Source organism: Culex pipiens, chromosome 2 (assembly GCF_016801865.2).
Source record: "Culex pipiens pallens isolate TS chromosome 2, TS_CPP_V2, whole genome shotgun sequence".
Lineage (NCBI taxonomy): Eukaryota > Metazoa > Arthropoda > Insecta > Diptera > Culicidae > Culex > Culex pipiens.
Window position 1 is genome coordinate 21,296,659 of NC_068938.1, and position 17,945 is coordinate 21,314,603.

A 17,945-nucleotide genomic window follows, 5' to 3' on the forward strand; every position below is an offset into this window, starting at 1 on the left:
GATTTCACATGTCTAATTAAAAAATGTTAAAAATTTATTTACGTAGTCATACGCCACACAATTGTTTTGATTGGAAACACGCAGTCTGCCAGCACTGATCCATCAAATACGCTACACGCAAAACCAACATCATGCTAATATTTGAGATCGATTTTCTTTTTTTAAATTTTAACCAAAACTTAACATCTCCTCCTTAAACGTGTAAGGCAGCTTTGCTGTTTTGAACTTGAAGTGTCAAAAAATGCGAGAACGCGAAATAATTTCAAAAACAAACAATCCTTGCTGAGCGGCTTGTGAATTTGATTATTTTTATGTTTCTGTAGTTTGAAGCGTTTCGGATTAAATTACAAAAAAAAAAAAAAACTCATCACGAGTGATGGAAAATCCACCATCTAGCCGGCAGAAACCTCCCCAGCTGGATGACTTTTGTCGCATTTGTCTGCTGCGGGAGCCATCGCTCCGTCCGCTGGCGGTCCCACTCTCCGGCGTTATGATTCCGGAGATGTTGTACAAGGTAACCGGCACGATGCTCAACTTGCAGGAACAGTTGCCGCGGGTCATTTGCGAGCGGTGCCTCGTGAAGCTTGAGCTAGCGTTCAGCGTCGCCGAGGAGTTCCGCCGGCAGGAGGAGAAGCTACGACTGTTTTGGTTTAAGGGGGGTGTGCTGGTGGATGAGTTGGTGGCGTACCAGCGGACGGAGGAGTCACGGATGAAGGGGCACTCGGAGGAAGTTATAGAGAGGTTGACGGTTGGCCGATTGGATCCGGTTGACAAAGATACGATTCTTAAGCAAGACCTGGAAGTAAAACAAGAAGCATCGGAATTTTGTATTGAGATCCTGTCGGATGATTCTGCGGACGAACAGCAGCAACCCGATGTTGGCGAGCCTCCGTCCCCAGCGGAATCCGAACTGGAACAGGACGATAATGTCAACGATTCGGATTACGTACCTGATGACATGGTCCAGCTCGATGAGGACGGTTACTCCGACTCTTCGCATGCCGATGTGAGTTAAAAATTGGTTTTGATTCGAAGTGGGTCACAATTATTTTTCCCAGCAGGTACCGAGACTTGGAAAAGAGGCAACGAAATGTCCGGTGTGCAGTAAAGAGTTTAGTACGACGTTGTCTTTGAAGCGCCATTACAGACGGCACGTTATCCGAGCGAAAGAGAAATTCAAATGCACAAAGTGCGATAAAGTTAGTAAAAATCATTGGTGTTCTGTAAATGAGATAATTTTAAGTTATTTCTGTTATCGTTCAAGGCATTAGCATCCGAACAAGAGCTGGAACTCCATCAATTGTCTCACTCAAACGTAAACAAGAAGACATTCTATGAGTGCAAATACTGCCAAATGGTACGATAATTTTTTGATTGGCTAAAAATATTTATTTTCCAGCCATTCAAGTCCCAACCACGCCTGCGAGCGCATCAGAAGATTTACGAGCAGCGGAAGGATCCGTTGCCGTCTCCATCCTTTACCGCAAAGAAGAAATTTTGGTCCTGGTGCAAGTTTTGTGGGAAGGGCTTTGGCCGGGAAGATCGTTTGGAGCAGCACGAAGCAACGCACGAAAAAGGGCGGTCCGACGGAAACGCCTCGGTAAACGTTTATCACAAGTTGGAGCAAATACTTGCGAAGCAGAGACAAAAGCAGCAAATGGAGTGCGAGTTTTGTCCAAGGGTAAGTTTGAGAGTTTGAGAAAGAAATAGTGCTTAAAACTATTCTTCTTTTCAAGACATTCCGGAACGAAACTGAACTGGCGCAACACTTGGAAAAGCGTCATAACGACCAGTTGTACGAAAAGTCTGACAACGCTGACGGTCGCCTAAAATGCTCCAGATGTGGACGAACATTCGAGAACGATTATAAATTCGGGATGCACATGAAGAAGCACGCAAACGTTGACAGTGGTAAATTCAAGTGCGTAAATTGTGACCACGCATTCGGAACCAAATTCGAACTGCTGAGACACATGCTCCGGTACGAAAAACAATCGGAGTGGCAAAAGGCTTGTGAGAAGATGACGCCCCCGCTCACGATCGACACAGGCGTAAAACCCTTCTTCAAGTGCCCCGTCTGTGACAACGTGTTCGTCTCGCGATCGAACTACTTCCAGCACGCGCAGACTCACACCGAGGCCTGGCCGAAAGTGCAAAGAAAGTCCAACTCGGTTGCGAAAGCAGAGTCATCAGGCGCCACGACGGTTCTGTTTTCGTCGCAGGAGAGCTACGAAATTCATCTGCAGCAGGGACATCGGGACGAAGGAGCACCTGGAGAGGTATGTTTCGTTAGTCTTGGTCGATTGAAATTTATGAAGAGATCTTAATTTTTCGATCTATCATCATCTATGTTCGAAGCATAAACATTTCAAAAATTAAAGAAATTGCAAAGTTCAACCATTTTAACTTTGTGAATTTTTAAAAAATATGAAATTTTCCCTATACCTTAAAAAATTAGATGAACAATCTCTAACATTTTTAAAATTGTTTTTTCGTAAGTAGGCCGAGTGCGGTTGCAAAAAGGGCTTTGTTAACCAATGGCTCTTACGTCTTTTAGAAAACTAATCCGAGTGAATATTAAATTTAGTTTTGAAATTTTGAAATTTTTTATAACATTTGAATTTAAAAAAAATTGCTTTGAATTTGGAAAGATAATAATCTAATATTAGAATCCTAGGAAGTCGTCTCAACGTAGGCTCAGCATTAATAGTTTCAAAATTACTTTTCGGTCTAGTACTTACAAGCACAAACTTTGAGGCGATGGTTAAAAGACTGGGTCCAACCTACAACAACATGATTCGTCTTGCAACGGGAGCCTTTTGTACCAGTCCGGTCTTATCGATCATGGCAGAAGCTGGAGTTTTGCCGTTCCAGCTCCTACTAGTACAAAGATTATCGCAACTGGCCGCTCGACTGGAAGAAAAAGGAACAGGAAACAGTAAACTACCGATCATCAAACGAGCAGCTGATTTGTTTGAAGAAACGACCGGCTCCACATTACCAGCTGTCTGTAAAGTAGAGAGCCTGGAGCTTATAAGAGAACGGACATCTCAAACCAAAAGTACCAATCGAAACACGAGAACTGTCAAACGGAGGTACCAATCGAGCAAAAGACAAAGGATTTTGCTCGATTGGTACCTCCGTTTGACAGTTCTCTTGCTTCGATTGGTACTTTTGGTTTGAGATGTCCGTTCTCTGATAAGCTCCAGGCTCTCTACTGTAAAGTGCAAAGACTAGGTCAAAAAGAGTGGTACGCAAAGCAAACCCAAATTGAGGACACACTGGAGAAGTCTACCAAAGCTGGAGAATCGAAGGAGACAGCAACATCCAAATTCCATGAATTGATCGCCACAAAATACCCAGACCACAAACAAATATACACGGATGGATCCGGCAGTACGCAGATCAGCCTCCCACTTCCGGGTCTATGCAGTGTTTTCTCGTCGGAAGCATACGCTCTCAAGGAAGCTTTATCAACAATCTGCAAGAACGAAAACTTTTTGATTCTTTCAGATTCAGCTAGCTGTTTGAATGCACTCAAGAAGGGGCACTCTAAGCATCCATGGATACAGGAGGTCGAACGCGCAGCAGAGGGGTTGAAGGTTACTTTCTGTTGGATTCCAGCACATGTTGGCATTGTTGGCAACGAGGCAGCTGACTCACTTGCAAAGAAAGGCCGAGCGTACCCCCCTCCTGACATACCAATCCCTTACCAAGATGTTCTTCGCCACATAAAACAACACCTGTGGAGCACTTGGGAAAATACGTGACACAGTACGCACTCGCAATTAAGGAAAATCAAACCGAGCCCAACAAAGTACGAGGATCGAAGATGTGCATCCGAACAACGAATGTTAACAAGATTGCGAATAGGACACACGCGCCTTACTCGTTCCTACCTACTAGAACGCACTCACCCACCAGTTTGTGACTATTGTGGAACTCGATTAACCATCGAGCGCATCCTGACAGAAAAAACGGAATCGACGTAACACCTTATAATGTGGCCCTCTTAAACCTTGCGGTTTCGTCAACGGTTCCACAGGTGTGTATCGATCTTTTTGCGACAAGACTCCGCCTCCCGGGTCTCCTAAGTGTGAAGGTATGGCACGGGGAGAGGGCACCGAATACCTATATTTACACTTAGAATTTTTTTGCGTCCGCCTCGGGATTCGAACCGGCGACCTCTGGATTGTGAGTCCAGTGCGCGGTCCGATTGATCCACACAGGCAGACAGACTGTCGTGGATTTACCAAGGAGAGACAGGATTGTAACATTTTTGGAACCATCGTGGACATACTTGGAAACACCTCGGAACGAGAAAGCGCAGTGTTAAAATATTTTAAAATTTGTAATCTAACAGAAAAAATCTAACTAATCCTTTTTCAAATGACACGAATGCCACATTTTTTTTTTAATTTATATTTATTCAGATTTTTTCTTCCATGTACATTCATTCAGTTAAAATATTATTGAGTGTCCAATCACAAACGATGACTTTTCACCTCAATTTTAAATACTAGCAACTTTCATTTATTCATGAAATATTGTAGCTTTCGCTATTCAGTGATTTCAAATGTAGGAGGTCCTACATGTACAAAAGGGAAAAGGGATACCTTAAAACTAACTTATAAACTACCGTAAACCGGGGTGACTTTGATAGGATTTCAATTTGTTTTTAGAATATTTTCCAACAGGTAAGGTTTTTCTCAAGATTATTATTTTTAAAACATGTACTGGGGCAGGCCACACAAAGTCCATGCGCTATTTTGGAAAAAAAAGTTTTTTCAATAGTGTTTAGAAAAATAGTTACGTTAAAAATTCTTGGTTTTAATTCCGGGGTGACTTTGATAGACATAGTTTTTCTTGTTAAAATCATATTTAATATGTTCAAACTTCATTTGTACGTTAAATGTACCATCACTAAAGTAGCTGATATAGTTTGTTAGAAAAAAAAAATCAATGTTTATGTTAAGTTAACTATGTTTATAAGCTTTTTAACAAAATACATATAAATTTTAGGTAAAATTGTTAAAAAGTCGGAATTTTGCCTGAAATTTGTTAAAAATAGTTTTGTTGATAAAATTATCGATTTATATTGCATTTTAAACTGAATTTGAAGCACGAATCACAAGTGAAATTTGTTCAACTGAATTTGCCTATAAATTTGGAGATTTTGTTTAATTGTGTTTCAAAAACACATATTATTTATTATTTACAAACTTATTTAACCTTCTCCTAGTGGAAAATTGTCCAAAGAATCCGAAAATGCATTCCGTTTTCCGATTAAAAATCATGTTCATTGAGAAAGTCATGACACTTTGAGAAGTTTAAAATAATGACTTTCATCCACAGTTTCTTAACTATAGTTAACTAACTATATAAACTTTTCAAAAATTTATGAAAAGTTCTTCATGAGGTACTTTGAACACTTCTCTACCACGGTCAGTATGTTTTGAACCATTCCTTACGTATTTTAATTGTACTCTTCATTTTGCGGAAAAATCGCAAACCTATCAAAGTCACCCCGGCTATCAAAGTCACCCCGTTTTACGGTATATAAAGAGCGGATCAAAGCAGCTGAAGACCGAAATGCATCAATTATCTTATTGGACATAACATCCAAAGTGTCAACTTCGGCTAATTGATGAAGTTCACTGGTGCTGAACCAGGGAGGAAGTTTCAGAATCATTTTCAGAATTTTGTTCTGAATCCTCTGAAGTTTTTTTCTTCCTGGTTAAGCAACAGCTTGTCCAGATCGGCACAGCATAAAGCATGGCACACGAATGCCACATTATGGTAAAGTGTCAATAATAAACTATAATAATAATAATAATAATCTAATTTTAAGTCAAATTTAAAGAAATTAAATTGCATAAAATTTTGAATGTTTTATAACATTTTTGAAGTAAAATTTACAAAGTTTTAACTTTTTACAAATTTGTGATATTTCAAAACGTTCTTTTTTGGTTTTTCAAAGTTTGTGTTCTAAGATTAGGATTTTTTTGAATTTTTTATAAACTTAAAAATTGTAAGAGTCAAAATTATATATTTTTTGTTTTTAATTTTTTTTTAAATTTGCATGATTTTGTTTTTTTTAAATAACAGGTTTTAAAATTTAGCAGGTTTTTTTTTATATTTTTATAAATTTTAAAATAAAAAAAAATTCAAAATTTTTAAAATGTTTTTTTTTTGTTTTGACAAATTTTATGATTTAGAAAAAGTAAAATTTTAGAGAGCTTGTATGATATTATTTTTTTTTATATTTAAGTTTTTTTTTTAAATAAAACAGGTTTTAAAATTTGTTGATTTTAAAATTTAGAGAGAGATTTACATTTTTTTATAAATTTGAAAATTTTAAAATTCTCAAAATTATTAAAATTAATAATTTTCTTGATTTTTTTGGTTTTTTAAAGCTTGTGTTCTAATATTAGGATTTTTTTTATTTTTATAAACTTAAAATTTTTTAGAGTCAAAATTATTATTATTTTTTAATTTCGATTTTTTTTAAAAATTTGCATGATTTTGGATTTTTATATGCTGTTCTTCTGCATGTTCGTTCGTAGATCGCAATATGTTTGCACTCTAGACCAGGGTGGGTAAACCATCACCATCGCACTATCATTGATGCATATATCGGTGCGTTCCTCGTCTCTTAACATTTCTCTTCTCTTTCGCAACCGAGTGATGGTCGGCTTGCTATCGCGAATACCGAAAGCCCATCACATCGACAAGAAATATACTATCGCTGGCTCCGACGGAACTATCGTTCCAACCGGAGAGACACGCACACGAAATTGCTCACGCACACAAATGAACGCATTTCTACAGGGCTTACGGGCGAGAGAATTTTACGATTGCTCTTTCTCTTGCTTTTTGAGCGAGGGGACTGGCTGTGTGAGAGATTTTTTTCCGTCTTACGCATCGGTTTGTTCGTTGCTCGCTATTTTCTCGGCGTCGTTTTCGCTTCGCTCTCTTGATGCAGTTTTGGGAGAACGCCGAAAATTTGATGATTTGAGCGAGGGACGATATCTAAAAGCCCTCGCCATCGGCGAGGAAACGAGAAAATACCATCCCTGCTCTAGACTGGATTATCCGAAGGTTTTTATGGGACTTTGAATAATGGAACGACGAACATAGCTTTTTTTTTAATTTTTCTATATTCTTACTTATAACATAATTTTTGAATTCTAGGACCCCATTTGAGTCAAATTTGAATTGATGACTGTCAATTATCAAATGTATTTTTTCAATATGGGTCATTCCATCTCAACTGTGCACGAAAAAGTGCGAATTTGAAAATTACCCTCTCCGATCCTGCTCAAATTTGGCAGAGCTGTTGATACTATCAAAACATGCAAGAATCCGGAATTTCATCCAAATCGGACCACCCCCTCCATTTTTGTACCTCCCCAAAAAATCGACTTTTTGGCAATTTTTGACCAAACCTCCTAGTTTCAAACGACAATAACTCAGGAACCACAAATCTTAGAGGGTCGGTCTTACACTCAATTTTGAAGGAAATTGGACGTAGAATCCATTTCCGTGATCAAAATTTTGATTAATTTATTTTTTCTACCTGTATTGCGCAATTGAAAACTTTAAACGGTCGTATCTCAAAACACCCCAACTTATTTTTTTTAATTGACCTCACCATCGTGTTCCCCGGCCAATTTTACATAAGAATCACTTATCGACAAAAATGAATATGTTTCGTTCCAGAGATATCGAATTTTAAAGTTTTGTGTTTTCGAGATTACCTACATCAGCTTCATTCGCCACATCTGCTAGAAGCACACAGGCGGGCTGATCAATAACTGCTACCTGGTGTTCTGGGAGATGATTAATTTAATTTATATTTTTATAATTTTACGCAAATAGTTATTCATATAGCTAATACCTAGAAATTCTAGTATGTTTGGCAGGTTAAGTCCTCGCTCCTAGTTTCGTCCAATTTACTCATTTGCACTATTTAAACAACAAATTTTGCAAAACTTTTGATAGAAACTTGCTTGTTCACTTATTATTGAGCTATTTATCACTCGATTGAATGCCAAAGCGCTGATATGGCAACAGTAGAGGTACGCTGGAATTAGATGCTGTTCCCCTTTCTTGATCAATCTATTTTTGTGAAAGGAATATTTATTGGGTAATTTTACGTGTTGTTTTTGTTTTAGAGTACCTTCGAGGCCATGACTAGAGCCTTTATCATGGGCGGTAGCAAAATAGTGCCATTCAGCAAAAACCCCAAAACCTGCTTTATTATTATTATTATTATTATTATTATTATTATTATTATTATTATTATTATTATAGTTTATTAGTGACACTTTACCATAATTTGGCAAATCCGATTTATGATTTAAAAGATTGATCATATTAAATCAATTTTTATATTGTGAGCCAGCTCCATTTAATTAAAGTCAACCATGCTCATGCTCATGCTCATGCTGTGAGCCAGCTCCATTTAATTAAAAGAATCCAAGATTGATATAAGAAAAAATACTGTTGTTCGGACGGTGTCGAAATCATCGCAACTAAATTTGGGGAATTAGCCGCTTTGTACCAGATCAAACTTTGTGATTTTCTTACATTTTTCAGTTTTATACTTTCCATAAATCCTTTTCCTGCTCCTTGTGATCGTCCTTCACTAGAGTACAACGTATACACAAATTTGATAAATTTTAGTTCATATTTTTTACTCAGTAATGTATCGTGCACTTATTGCTCAGTGTTACTAAAAAAAGTAAATCTTTATCAGTTCCTGAGGGGAACACTCTTGAAGAGTATCGGGGCCGGCATTTACAAAGCGGATTCAGTGGCAGTTTCATTCTCAACTTAATGTTAACATGTTAAGGTTAATGTTAACATTCCATAGGTCGCCTCCCTAAGGTGTCGTGATAAGGTCCAGTTTGTGACGATACACTACCTTCCCTTTACTAAGCAATCAATTCCAGAAGGGAAAAGATCACCAGTTGTGTTGGTCCGAGCCGGGATTTGAACCCCGATCTACCGCTTACGAGGCGGAAGCGTTACCACTGGGCTACGTGGCTCGGTCAAGTTCAGTGTTACTAACAAGATTAATTGCATTTTCCTGCTCGCTCCGTCGGAATCCAATTCTGCCCTTTACTGTGCGCGTTATTGCTCTGTCCTATGGGTTAGCACAGAAATTCACTTCATTCATTGTTTTTGAGCACATTCGTGATTCAACTCCAGTTTTCTACAGTGTTATACAGTCAATTTTTGTCCAATTTGATAAAGATTATTTATGATGAAATATTATTTCAATAAATGGCCAGGTAGCAGTTATTGATCAGCCCGCCTGTGTGCTTCTAGCAGATGCGGCGAATGAAGCTGATGTAGGTAATCTCGAAAACACAAAACTTTAAAATTCGATATCTCTGGAACGAAACATATTCATTTTTGTCGATAAGTGATTCTTATGTAAAATTGGCCGGAGAACACGATGGTGAGGTCAAATAAAAAAAATAAGTTGGGGTGTTTTGAGATACGACCGTTTAAAGTTTTCAATTGCGCAATACAGGTAGAAAAAATAAATTAATCAAAATTTTGATCACGGAAATGGATTCTACGTCCAATTTCCTTCAAAATTGAGTGTAAGACCGACCCTCTAAGATTTGTGGTTCCTGAGTTATTGTCGTTTGAAACTAGGAGGTTTGGTCAAAAATTGCCAAAAAGTCGATATTTTGGGGAGGTACAAAAATGGAGGGGGTGGTTCGATTTGGATGAAATTCCGGATTCTTGCATGTTTTGATAGTATCAACAGCTCTGCCAAATTTGAGCAGGATCGGAGAGGGTAATTTTCAAATGCTGTTCCGCTTCAGATGGAATGACCCATATATCTTCACCGCCATTCGCCATCAATTGATTTAGTTTCCATACCATCATCAGGGGTTACATTGGGTTTGGGGGGTGAGATTGGGTCATACAAATTGCTGCAATTTTGTATGACCCAATCTCATCCCCCAGATACAACCTTCAACATCTTTACTAAACAGGATTTCGTAAACTGACAAAAAATTTAAACTTTCTAGCCGACCAACCAAGAATCTGACCATCCCTCCGATCTACCCATCATTCGAGAAGTGGCGGGTTCTTACGTCAAGGAGGAAGTACCTATCGAAGAAAGTCACATTGCTCACGAGAACCTCCCAATGGACGAGTATGAGCGGGAACCGCCGAAACCGGAGCAAGTCGTTAACAAAATGGAAACCGATCACGACGAGGTCGATAACCTAGGTTCGGAATATGCGACCGAGTTTAGCATCGAAATGCTGTCGGATGATCCGGACGATGAAGCGCTCGAACCGCCCACCAGTGGCGCCGAGTCCACGTCCAAATCATGGAAGTGCAACATCTGTGGCATTGTAATCAACACGACAACGGACGCTTCCGTCACGAGGCACATGCTCATGCACGAAAACATCCAGAATGGGACGTACGAGTGTGAAGTTTGTAACAAGGTACGTCGGCGTGGTTGAAGCAGGTCGGAAAGATCAAAATGATTAATTAAATTTACTTGTTTCCTCAGCGATATGGTTTCAACCCGGGCCTTCAGCAGCATAGACGAATTGTTCACAATTTGAAGCCACAAGCGTCGGATGATTCCTTTGAGTGTGAGCAGTGTAAGAAGTACATCAAGAAGACTAAGTACACCTTTCATCTCAGTTGTCATAGAAACATTAAGTTGCGTACTATCGTGTGCGAAAAGTGTGATAAGGTAGGGCCTGATTTAAAGATTATGGATGATCCTCAATACTCAAGAAAATCTTTCCAATCTAATTAGGCGTTTGGCGCGAAGCAATATCTGCAGAGCCACATGATGACAAGAGCGTGCGAAAAAGTCAGCCGAAGTCAGAGCCGGAACACGCTGTAGATGGCGCATTGGAGGAGGGCTCTCACAGGGAGAGGTTGATTATTTAAAAATAAAACAAATAATTATTGCTGTGCAATAAACTGCATTACCAAGAATTCCATACAAGTTTAATGCAAAGTTGAATATTCCCAAGCAAAATTTACTTGAGGATACCGTGGAGATTTTCCCTTAACCTCTTAAAAAAGTGGTGCATCAATCAATGCAGTTCTGAAACGAAATTCAATTGACCAAACGACATGCGACACCTACGTGGTGATTATTGCATTCGATTGTAACTACGATCGTTATTTTTAATACCATTTTTTGAATATAATAGCATTTTTTAAATATGTTTTATTTATTTTTTTAATCTTCATCATTCCGGTACGAGAATCGAACTCACAACCTCTGGATTGGAAATCCAGCACGTCGCTAGTCGAAACACGTCCCATACCGGTCAGTACTCCCAGTGAGTGGATTTACTCTTTTAAGGGATCTGACTTTGCCGAGCCAGACAGGAATCGAACCCATCACCTTCCGCTTACAAGGCGAAACCCGTAACCTCACGGCCAAAAAATAAAAAAAAAAACAAATTAATTTCTTTTTAATTTCAAACCATCAAATTTTTTTTTTAAGTTTCAAAGTTCAAAAATTTATGAAATGTTTAAAATTATAAAGAAAATCATAAATTGGAAAAATTGAAAAAAATGATAAATTGAGAAAAAAAAATCCAAAATTTAACAAATTGAGAAAATAAATAAATAAAATATTGCAAAAAAATAAAAATTTTAAACATAAAAAAAATTTAAAAAAAAAAACAATCCAAAAACCTTTAAAAATTCAAAAAATTGAATTATGTTCCACCAGTGCAAGCGGATGGTTGTGTTTGTGTGCTGTATTCGCGATCGTGAAAATCAGGAGTGAGTTGCGCTGTAGCTATGAAACAAGATCGATCTTGGAATTTATTTATATAAATCGGTGAGTTATTGTGTGCTCAAAGTCCTTTCTTCATCAACGCTGGTTGGAAGGCAATTTGACGGTTGAGCTCGTTAGGTTTATCGCGAAAAAAAATATTTTGGTTCATCAAGAACGTTGTGTGGTGCGCCATCTTTTTTTTTTTGTGTTGAAAGGACCTTCCCATAGCTCCGTAGCTTGGAGGGCTCGACGTCGGTTGTTTGTGTGTTAAGCCCTCTCCATAGCATCGTAGCTCGAGAAACAACGAAAATCAATACCTCATTTAGCTAACAGAAAGAAGATCGGAAGGCACTTGATGGTTGAGTTCGTATCGTCTATTCCGTAACAAATTTATGAATTAAATGATTATATAATTACAAATCTGACTACGCTATCATTGCAACATTGCGTTTAACACCTCATTCTATATATAAACATGGCTTTATCTTTCCACCGCCGGCTGTCTAAGATTAAACCATTTCATTAAAAATTTAACAACAGTTGAACGGGAAATGTCTCATCCGCAGCATCCGATTGTATGCCTTGAGAATAATACAGCAATTCCCCACGAAAACAGCATGATTCGAAAAAAAGGTACTCCGATTGGTCGAAATGATTAGACCCGTATTTTTTTTTTTTTTTGTTTGGCCATTAGGGTGACCTACGCCGTGTTAGGGTGGTCCGAAAAATGACAATTTTCGTTGATTTTCGCAAAAACCATCCGATTTTAGCTGTCTTAGACGCAAAAGAAAGGTGATTAGTTTGACTATTTAGGAAAAATAGCAAGAGTTTCAAAAATCTAGCTTAACATTTGAAAAGGTCGTATGAAAACATAATATGCTGTTTTGAAGGTCTCGGGACCAAAGGGCCTATGTCTAAAAATATTTTTATAATCCGTAGTGCTGAAAGGATATTACGGTTCTGTTCAGCAACGAAGGGGCAACCATGGGTGGTCTCTCAAAAAATAGTATCCTTTTAATCTTTTAATTTTTGAAAAAAATCAGCATTTAAAGTTTTTGCTATATTTGCAATTTATTAATTTTTAGGAATTTTAATCTCGAAAAAAATTATAATTCTTTTTATTTCATTTTTTTTATATTTCAAGCATAACATTGTAATAGGGCCGAACCAAAGTGTTAACAAAGATTCTATTTTGCTCACGTCAGTATATGTTTACATTAGGAACGAGCAGGATAGATTCTTTATTTACATTTTGGCTTCGGCCCTATTACGATGTTTTGCTTGATTTTTTAAATTTCATTTTTTTACATTAAAAAAAATAAATTTCTAAAATTTTGAAATTTAAAAAAAAATTAAAGTTTTCAAAATTCTAATGTTTTTGAAATTTTTAAAAGATTTGAAATTAAAAAAAATAAAATTTTGTGAATTTTCTAATGTTTTTAAATTTTTAAAATCCTTAAGGGGTTACATAAATGTTGAAATTCAAAAATTTCATATTTCAGAAAATTTAATAAATCCACTAAAAATATGATTTTCAATCACTCCAGAAAGTTTCATAAACATATTTCATGATTAAACTGAGTAAGAGACGATTTACGTTAAAAATTTTGCTATGCGCAAATCGAACTGTCGAACTTTGTGAGCGTTTTTCTCTCAACTCCGAGTTGATTTTGGGTGCCACGATATCTCGAGATGGGATGGACCAAATTGGCTGAAATTTGAGGTGAAGACTTACAAGACATATTCCGTGTGCATGACAAAGCCTGATTTTGAAATGTTGCCTTTAAAAAAATACAAAAATAAAAAAACTAACGATTTTTTATATGAAAACACAGAAATATTTTTATCTTTTTTTCAAACAAACTTTTTGAAAATCGGGCTTCATCAGGACCGGTTTAACGAGGCTTCACCAAAAATTTGAGCCAATTTGGTCAAAGCAGTGTGGAGATATCGTGGCACCCGTTTTTTGAAACTGCTAACTTAAAATGGCTATATCTCGGCAATGATACAACCAAATATCTTCAAATTTATTTTGATATTAGTTGAAAATGTGTATTTTAATGCCCTTAAAACATAATTAAAAAAAGATTAAGTGTGTGCCCAAACCAACCTCTTACATTTTTGTCGATTTACATATATGTAACCCCTTAAATTTTTTAAAATTAAAAAAAAAATATTTTTTTCAATATTTGAACTTTTTTTTGAATACTTGAATTTTTTAAACACATCGAGATTTTCGATCGTCATTCGTAATTTCCGTTGTATTATTCAATAGGGAGAATCTGCGTTTGTAAACAAGCTGTCTATCCCTTTTGCTCAAGTGACAGTTCACGTAAGGTAAGAGAGGGATGGACTGCTTGATTACAAACGCAGATTGAACTGTTACTACGGATTTGTCAATGGTAGATCGAGAAATTACGGTCGAATGATCGACAAATTACGATCGAGACATTGAGTAGAATAGAGCAATGCGGAACGGTTGAAATTTTCGCCTTTTGACGTTATGTATGCGAATTCTGTTTTGTTAAATTCCCGCGTTCAAAACAACTTTCGAGCAAAAATTTGAGCTAATCCTGTTTAGACTTATGATGCTTTTTCATTTTACAAATTATTTATCAGATTTTTTGCAAAATCTTATTTTATTGCGTTAATTTATAGAGGGCAAAAAGTTCAAACTCGAGCTACTTGTATTTTTTCTCAAAAGTTGTTCTAAGAGCTGTAAATTCAATTTTAAGTATTCATTCCTGTCACCAAACAGCGAAAATTTTCATTCTTCGACGCTTCGCGCCATCTGGCGGAATTATGAAGCATTTAATCGCGAATTCGAATCGTATGCGTATTCCGTTTCAAACGCAACAACCGATACGTACGTTGTTGCGTTGAAACGGAATACGTAAACGATTCGAATTGAATTCCGTTCCAGAATTCCGATTGAGTAGACTGGGTTGTTTGAATCAGGACACTGTGACGAGAAGTTCGCCTTTTTTGGGTTAAATTATATTTTTTCACTGAAACTTTTTATCTTTGAAATGATTTGCTTTTGTTTCTCTAAAAACGGCATAGTCGCAAAAAAGCGGAAAAAATCAACAATTTCAATTAAGGCTGGACGTTGTCGTACGCCTTGATGTGTTGTTCCATCATTTCTATTTCGATGGGCTTGTTACACAGTGGACATTCTTCTGTGTCTGCCAAGGTGGTCAATTTAATTCATGGGTTCCTCTTCGATGCCTTCTAATTTCCCAAGGTGCTGAAAATGCCTGCAAAAGAACAACGCGTTAGCATCACACTTGTGTTTTTTTAAGATCATAAGAAAGATTTCTTACAATTTTACAAACTTCACACTTGTACTTGAGCAGTTGGAGATTCGTGTGTTTACGGTGGTGCGCTTTGTGATTCCTGTAGGAGGACGAAGTAACGCCACAATCGTTGCAATTCCACAGACCTTTGCTGGGATCTGCCGTTGGTTGATCATCTTCGGACTTTCCATTGGGCGACGACTCTTGGTGGGTTAGGACTTCGTGGGCTCGCATGTGCAACCCGTAGTCTAGCTGGTTCATAAAGTACGCATCGCATTGACCGCAGTGAGGAAGTCGTTTCGTGATATCCACCGGAGCAGGTTCGGTGTTGACGTCAGCCTCCTTTTCGTCGTCGGGTTCAACCTTGATGAACAGCTTGTGAACCGTCCGCTGGTGATGTCGCAGATTATTCTTGATCATGTAACGCATCCCGCAATCCTGACACTGATAAGGACTAGCTCTGGGAACGATGTGTTTTTGGGCATGTTGGAAGTATTTCAATCGGGACGCGTACACGTTTTGACAATCGCCACATTTGTACATGACTTTATCGTTCTTTTCTACCACAATCGGTTGCTTAATCTTGTCTCGAACGTTCCGCCACACCGGATCGGTCTCATGTATGCGCTCGTGTCTTCTTTGATCAGACCCTTTACCACATGGCTAAAAAAAAATAAACAAAGTCTCATTAATACATCAAACACACAGCAGGTCAACAGGCCCCCCTCTTACATGGCCGCAGATTCTGCAAGCGAATCTTCCGTGCGCTACATCCTTGTGCCTTCGCACGTGGTCGGAGAGTTTGTTACGCCTTACGAAGCTCTTTCCACAAATTGGGCACTTGTAACGACCAGCTTCATTGCGCTGCTTGTGCACCGGAAATCCGGCCGCACGCCGCTGCTCGTGGTATTGGACGTGCCTCTTGAGAACAGACAACCACTGGAAGCTCTGAATAGAAAAAAAAACAAGTTTTTCGGGTTAAGCTTTTTCGATGATTAATTTTAAAAAGATAATTTGAGAACTCACTTTTTGGCAGTGTTCGCATTGGAATTTGCCTTTTCCTTTTTCAAGATTATCCTGGTGGTCCGATTCTTGTTCTTTCGGCTCCTCCAGGGATGCAGAGAACTGTCCTTCTTTGCGCGCATTGTGCTTTTTGGCATGCACGTACAAAGTACGCCTCGAGAGGAAAACCTTTCTGCACACTGAACATTCAAACTCGCCCTTTTGGTGCCAATATCGCTGAAAAGCGATAAACTTGACGAGTAAAATCAAAAGATCAAAACAGTCGCCATTTACCTTCTTGGCGATAACTCGGGCTCGATCCGGATGAAAATCAACATCGGCCACGTCGTCAGCCAGATCAGGGTCGGACGCGACAGATTCGTCGTCGCGAAGTTCGACACTTTCATCAGCACCGCTCGGTTCTAGCTCGGATCGCATTGAGAGCAGCAGAAATTCGTCATCCTGGCCGTCTAACTCATCTGGCACGTAATCCGTATCCTTGTCGTTGTCGGTTTGGTCGTACTCCGAATCCGACGGAATAAACGTGACACTGTAGGTGGGCTCATCTTCGGGGATTCCATACCAGGCTAGTTGTTCTAGTAGTTCAGCTGGAAGGGCTCCGATTGTCTGCAAATCTTCTAGTTCCAGAACCATTTCGAGTCCATTATCGAAAAACTGGTCGGTTGGCTCCTCCTCCTGACCATCCGAAAGCATTTTAATTTCGAAGCCTCTTGCACCGAGCGATTCTGGCTTAACCAACGGTACAAGCTGTTCTACTGGCAGTATCGTTTCCTCCTGATCCGCTCCAAAGTCCTCGTCCAAATCCGCGAGGCCGGACCCGACACTTGCTTGGTCCTGCTGCTCCACTTGCTCAACCGAAACCTGCTTCCGCCGCTCTCCAGCCAACCGCTCGATAATCTCCTCCGAGTGCGGCTTCCGACGAGAATCCTCCGTCCGCGAGTACGCCACCAACTGGTCCACCAGCGCGCCCTTCCACCAAAGACTTCGCAGCAGCTCCTCCTGCCGGCGGAACTCCTCCGTAACGCTGTACGCCAGGTCCAGCTTCGTGAGGCAGTCCTCGCAGATGACCCGCGGCAGCTGTTCGTTCAGGTTGAGCATGGTTCCGGTGAGTTTGTACAGCATCTCCGGAATCATAACGGGTTCGATTTGGGCCGACAGTGGCCGGAGCTGGGCCTTGCGGAGTAGGCAAATGCGGCAGAAGTCATTTAGCTGGGGCGGATGGTTTGGGGGACAGCTTTCCATCATCTCGAAGATATATTTTTTGCCCAATTTGGTAGTGCGAAGTCTGTTGGTTATCTCATAAAATTTAGAATTTTAAAAAGAAATTTGAACACAGAATTTTTCGATTTTTTGTTTGTTTACATTCAGATTTGATTTGACTTCTTGAAGCAGCTGATTACACGCAAAACTAGAATCATAGTTTGGCAAGTTCAAAACAGCCCTCTGTCACGACGGCCATGTTTATGAAACCTAAATGTTCGACGCGAACATGAAGACAACAAAGAAGATGAAGAATGCATTTGCCTAGGGGCAGGACACACCTAATCGATTATGTTTTCGCTAATCAATTAGCGCTGATTTGTTGTTGATTAGCTAATTAATTAGTGCCTATTTGACAGAGCATTCACACCTCGTACCAAATGATCTTGACGTGTGAACAAATTCCGTTCTGTCAGTTCAATGTTTTGATTTTTTTCTCGATGACCGCTGGCAAAATTTGTGTGCATTAACTGGTCAATCTGGCCAAGACCCCGTGTCCAGTCTACAGACTGTCGTGACGGGACCCTCTGGATATAAATCTGCATGAATTTAAAAAAGTTGGATGGTGAGTGGAA

The 17,945-nt window shown here is 38.9% G+C and overlaps 2 protein-coding genes across 3 annotated transcripts; one reads left to right on the forward strand and one right to left on the reverse strand.

Annotated features, from left to right (window-relative positions):
* The first annotated feature begins 239 nt into the window (after positions 1 to 239).
* LOC120428880 (zinc finger protein 184-like) lies at positions 240 to 11,458 on the forward strand. Of its 2 annotated transcripts, XM_039594010.2 has the most exons (9): positions 240 to 1,006; positions 1,062 to 1,199; positions 1,265 to 1,315; positions 1,400 to 1,681; positions 1,737 to 2,279; positions 10,056 to 10,214; positions 10,248 to 10,484; positions 10,553 to 10,741; positions 10,808 to 11,458. In XM_039594010.2, exons 1-9 carry the CDS (start codon positions 377 to 379, stop codon positions 10,895 to 10,897), a joined length of 2,319 nt encoding a protein of 772 aa, XP_039449944.1. In that variant the 5' UTR covers positions 240 to 376; the 3' UTR covers positions 10,898 to 11,458. The 2 variants fall into 2 exon arrangements, with proteins under 2 accessions (XP_039449944.1, XP_039449942.1); XM_039594008.2 differs by having other exon boundaries at positions 10,056 to 10,484.
* Positions 11,459 to 14,662: 3,204 nt separating this feature from the next.
* Positions 14,663 to 17,540, reverse strand: LOC120428883 (zinc finger protein 700-like). The gene is made up of 5 exons (XM_039594018.2): positions 16,384 to 17,540; positions 16,114 to 16,326; positions 15,820 to 16,035; positions 15,115 to 15,750; positions 14,663 to 15,048 (listed from the first exon to the last, which is right to left on the reverse strand). Exons 1-5 carry the CDS (start codon positions 17,353 to 17,355, stop codon positions 14,989 to 14,991), a joined length of 2,097 nt encoding a protein of 698 aa, XP_039449952.1. The 5' UTR covers positions 17,356 to 17,540; the 3' UTR covers positions 14,663 to 14,988.
* Positions 17,541 to 17,945: the final 405 nt, after the last annotated feature.

Excerpts from the sequence above, each read along its gene's own strand:
- LOC120428880 (XM_039594008.2), top strand. The coding sequence starts at position 377 with ATGGAAAATCCACCATCTAGCCGGCAGAAACCTCCCCAGCTGGATGAC. Across the intron at positions 1,682-1,736 it reads AGTGCGAGTTTTGTCCAAGG|ACATTCCGGAACGAAACTGA; the intron begins GTAAGTTTGAGA and ends CTTCTTTTCAAG. Across the intron at positions 2,280-10,055 it reads ACGAAGGAGCACCTGGAGAG|CCGACCAACCAAGAATCTGA; the intron begins GTATGTTTCGTT and ends TAAACTTTCTAG.
- LOC120428883 (XM_039594018.2), bottom strand. The coding sequence starts at position 17,355 with ATGATGGAAAGCTGTCCCCCAAACCATCCGCCCCAGCTAAATGACTTC. Across the intron at positions 16,327-16,383 it reads CCCGAGTTATCGCCAAGAAG|CGATATTGGCACCAAAAGGG; the intron begins GTAAATGGCGAC and ends ATCGCTTTTCAG. Across the intron at positions 15,751-15,819 it reads CTTGCAGAATCTGCGGCCAT|CCATGTGGTAAAGGGTCTGA; the intron begins GTAAGAGGGGGG and ends ATTTTTTTTTAG.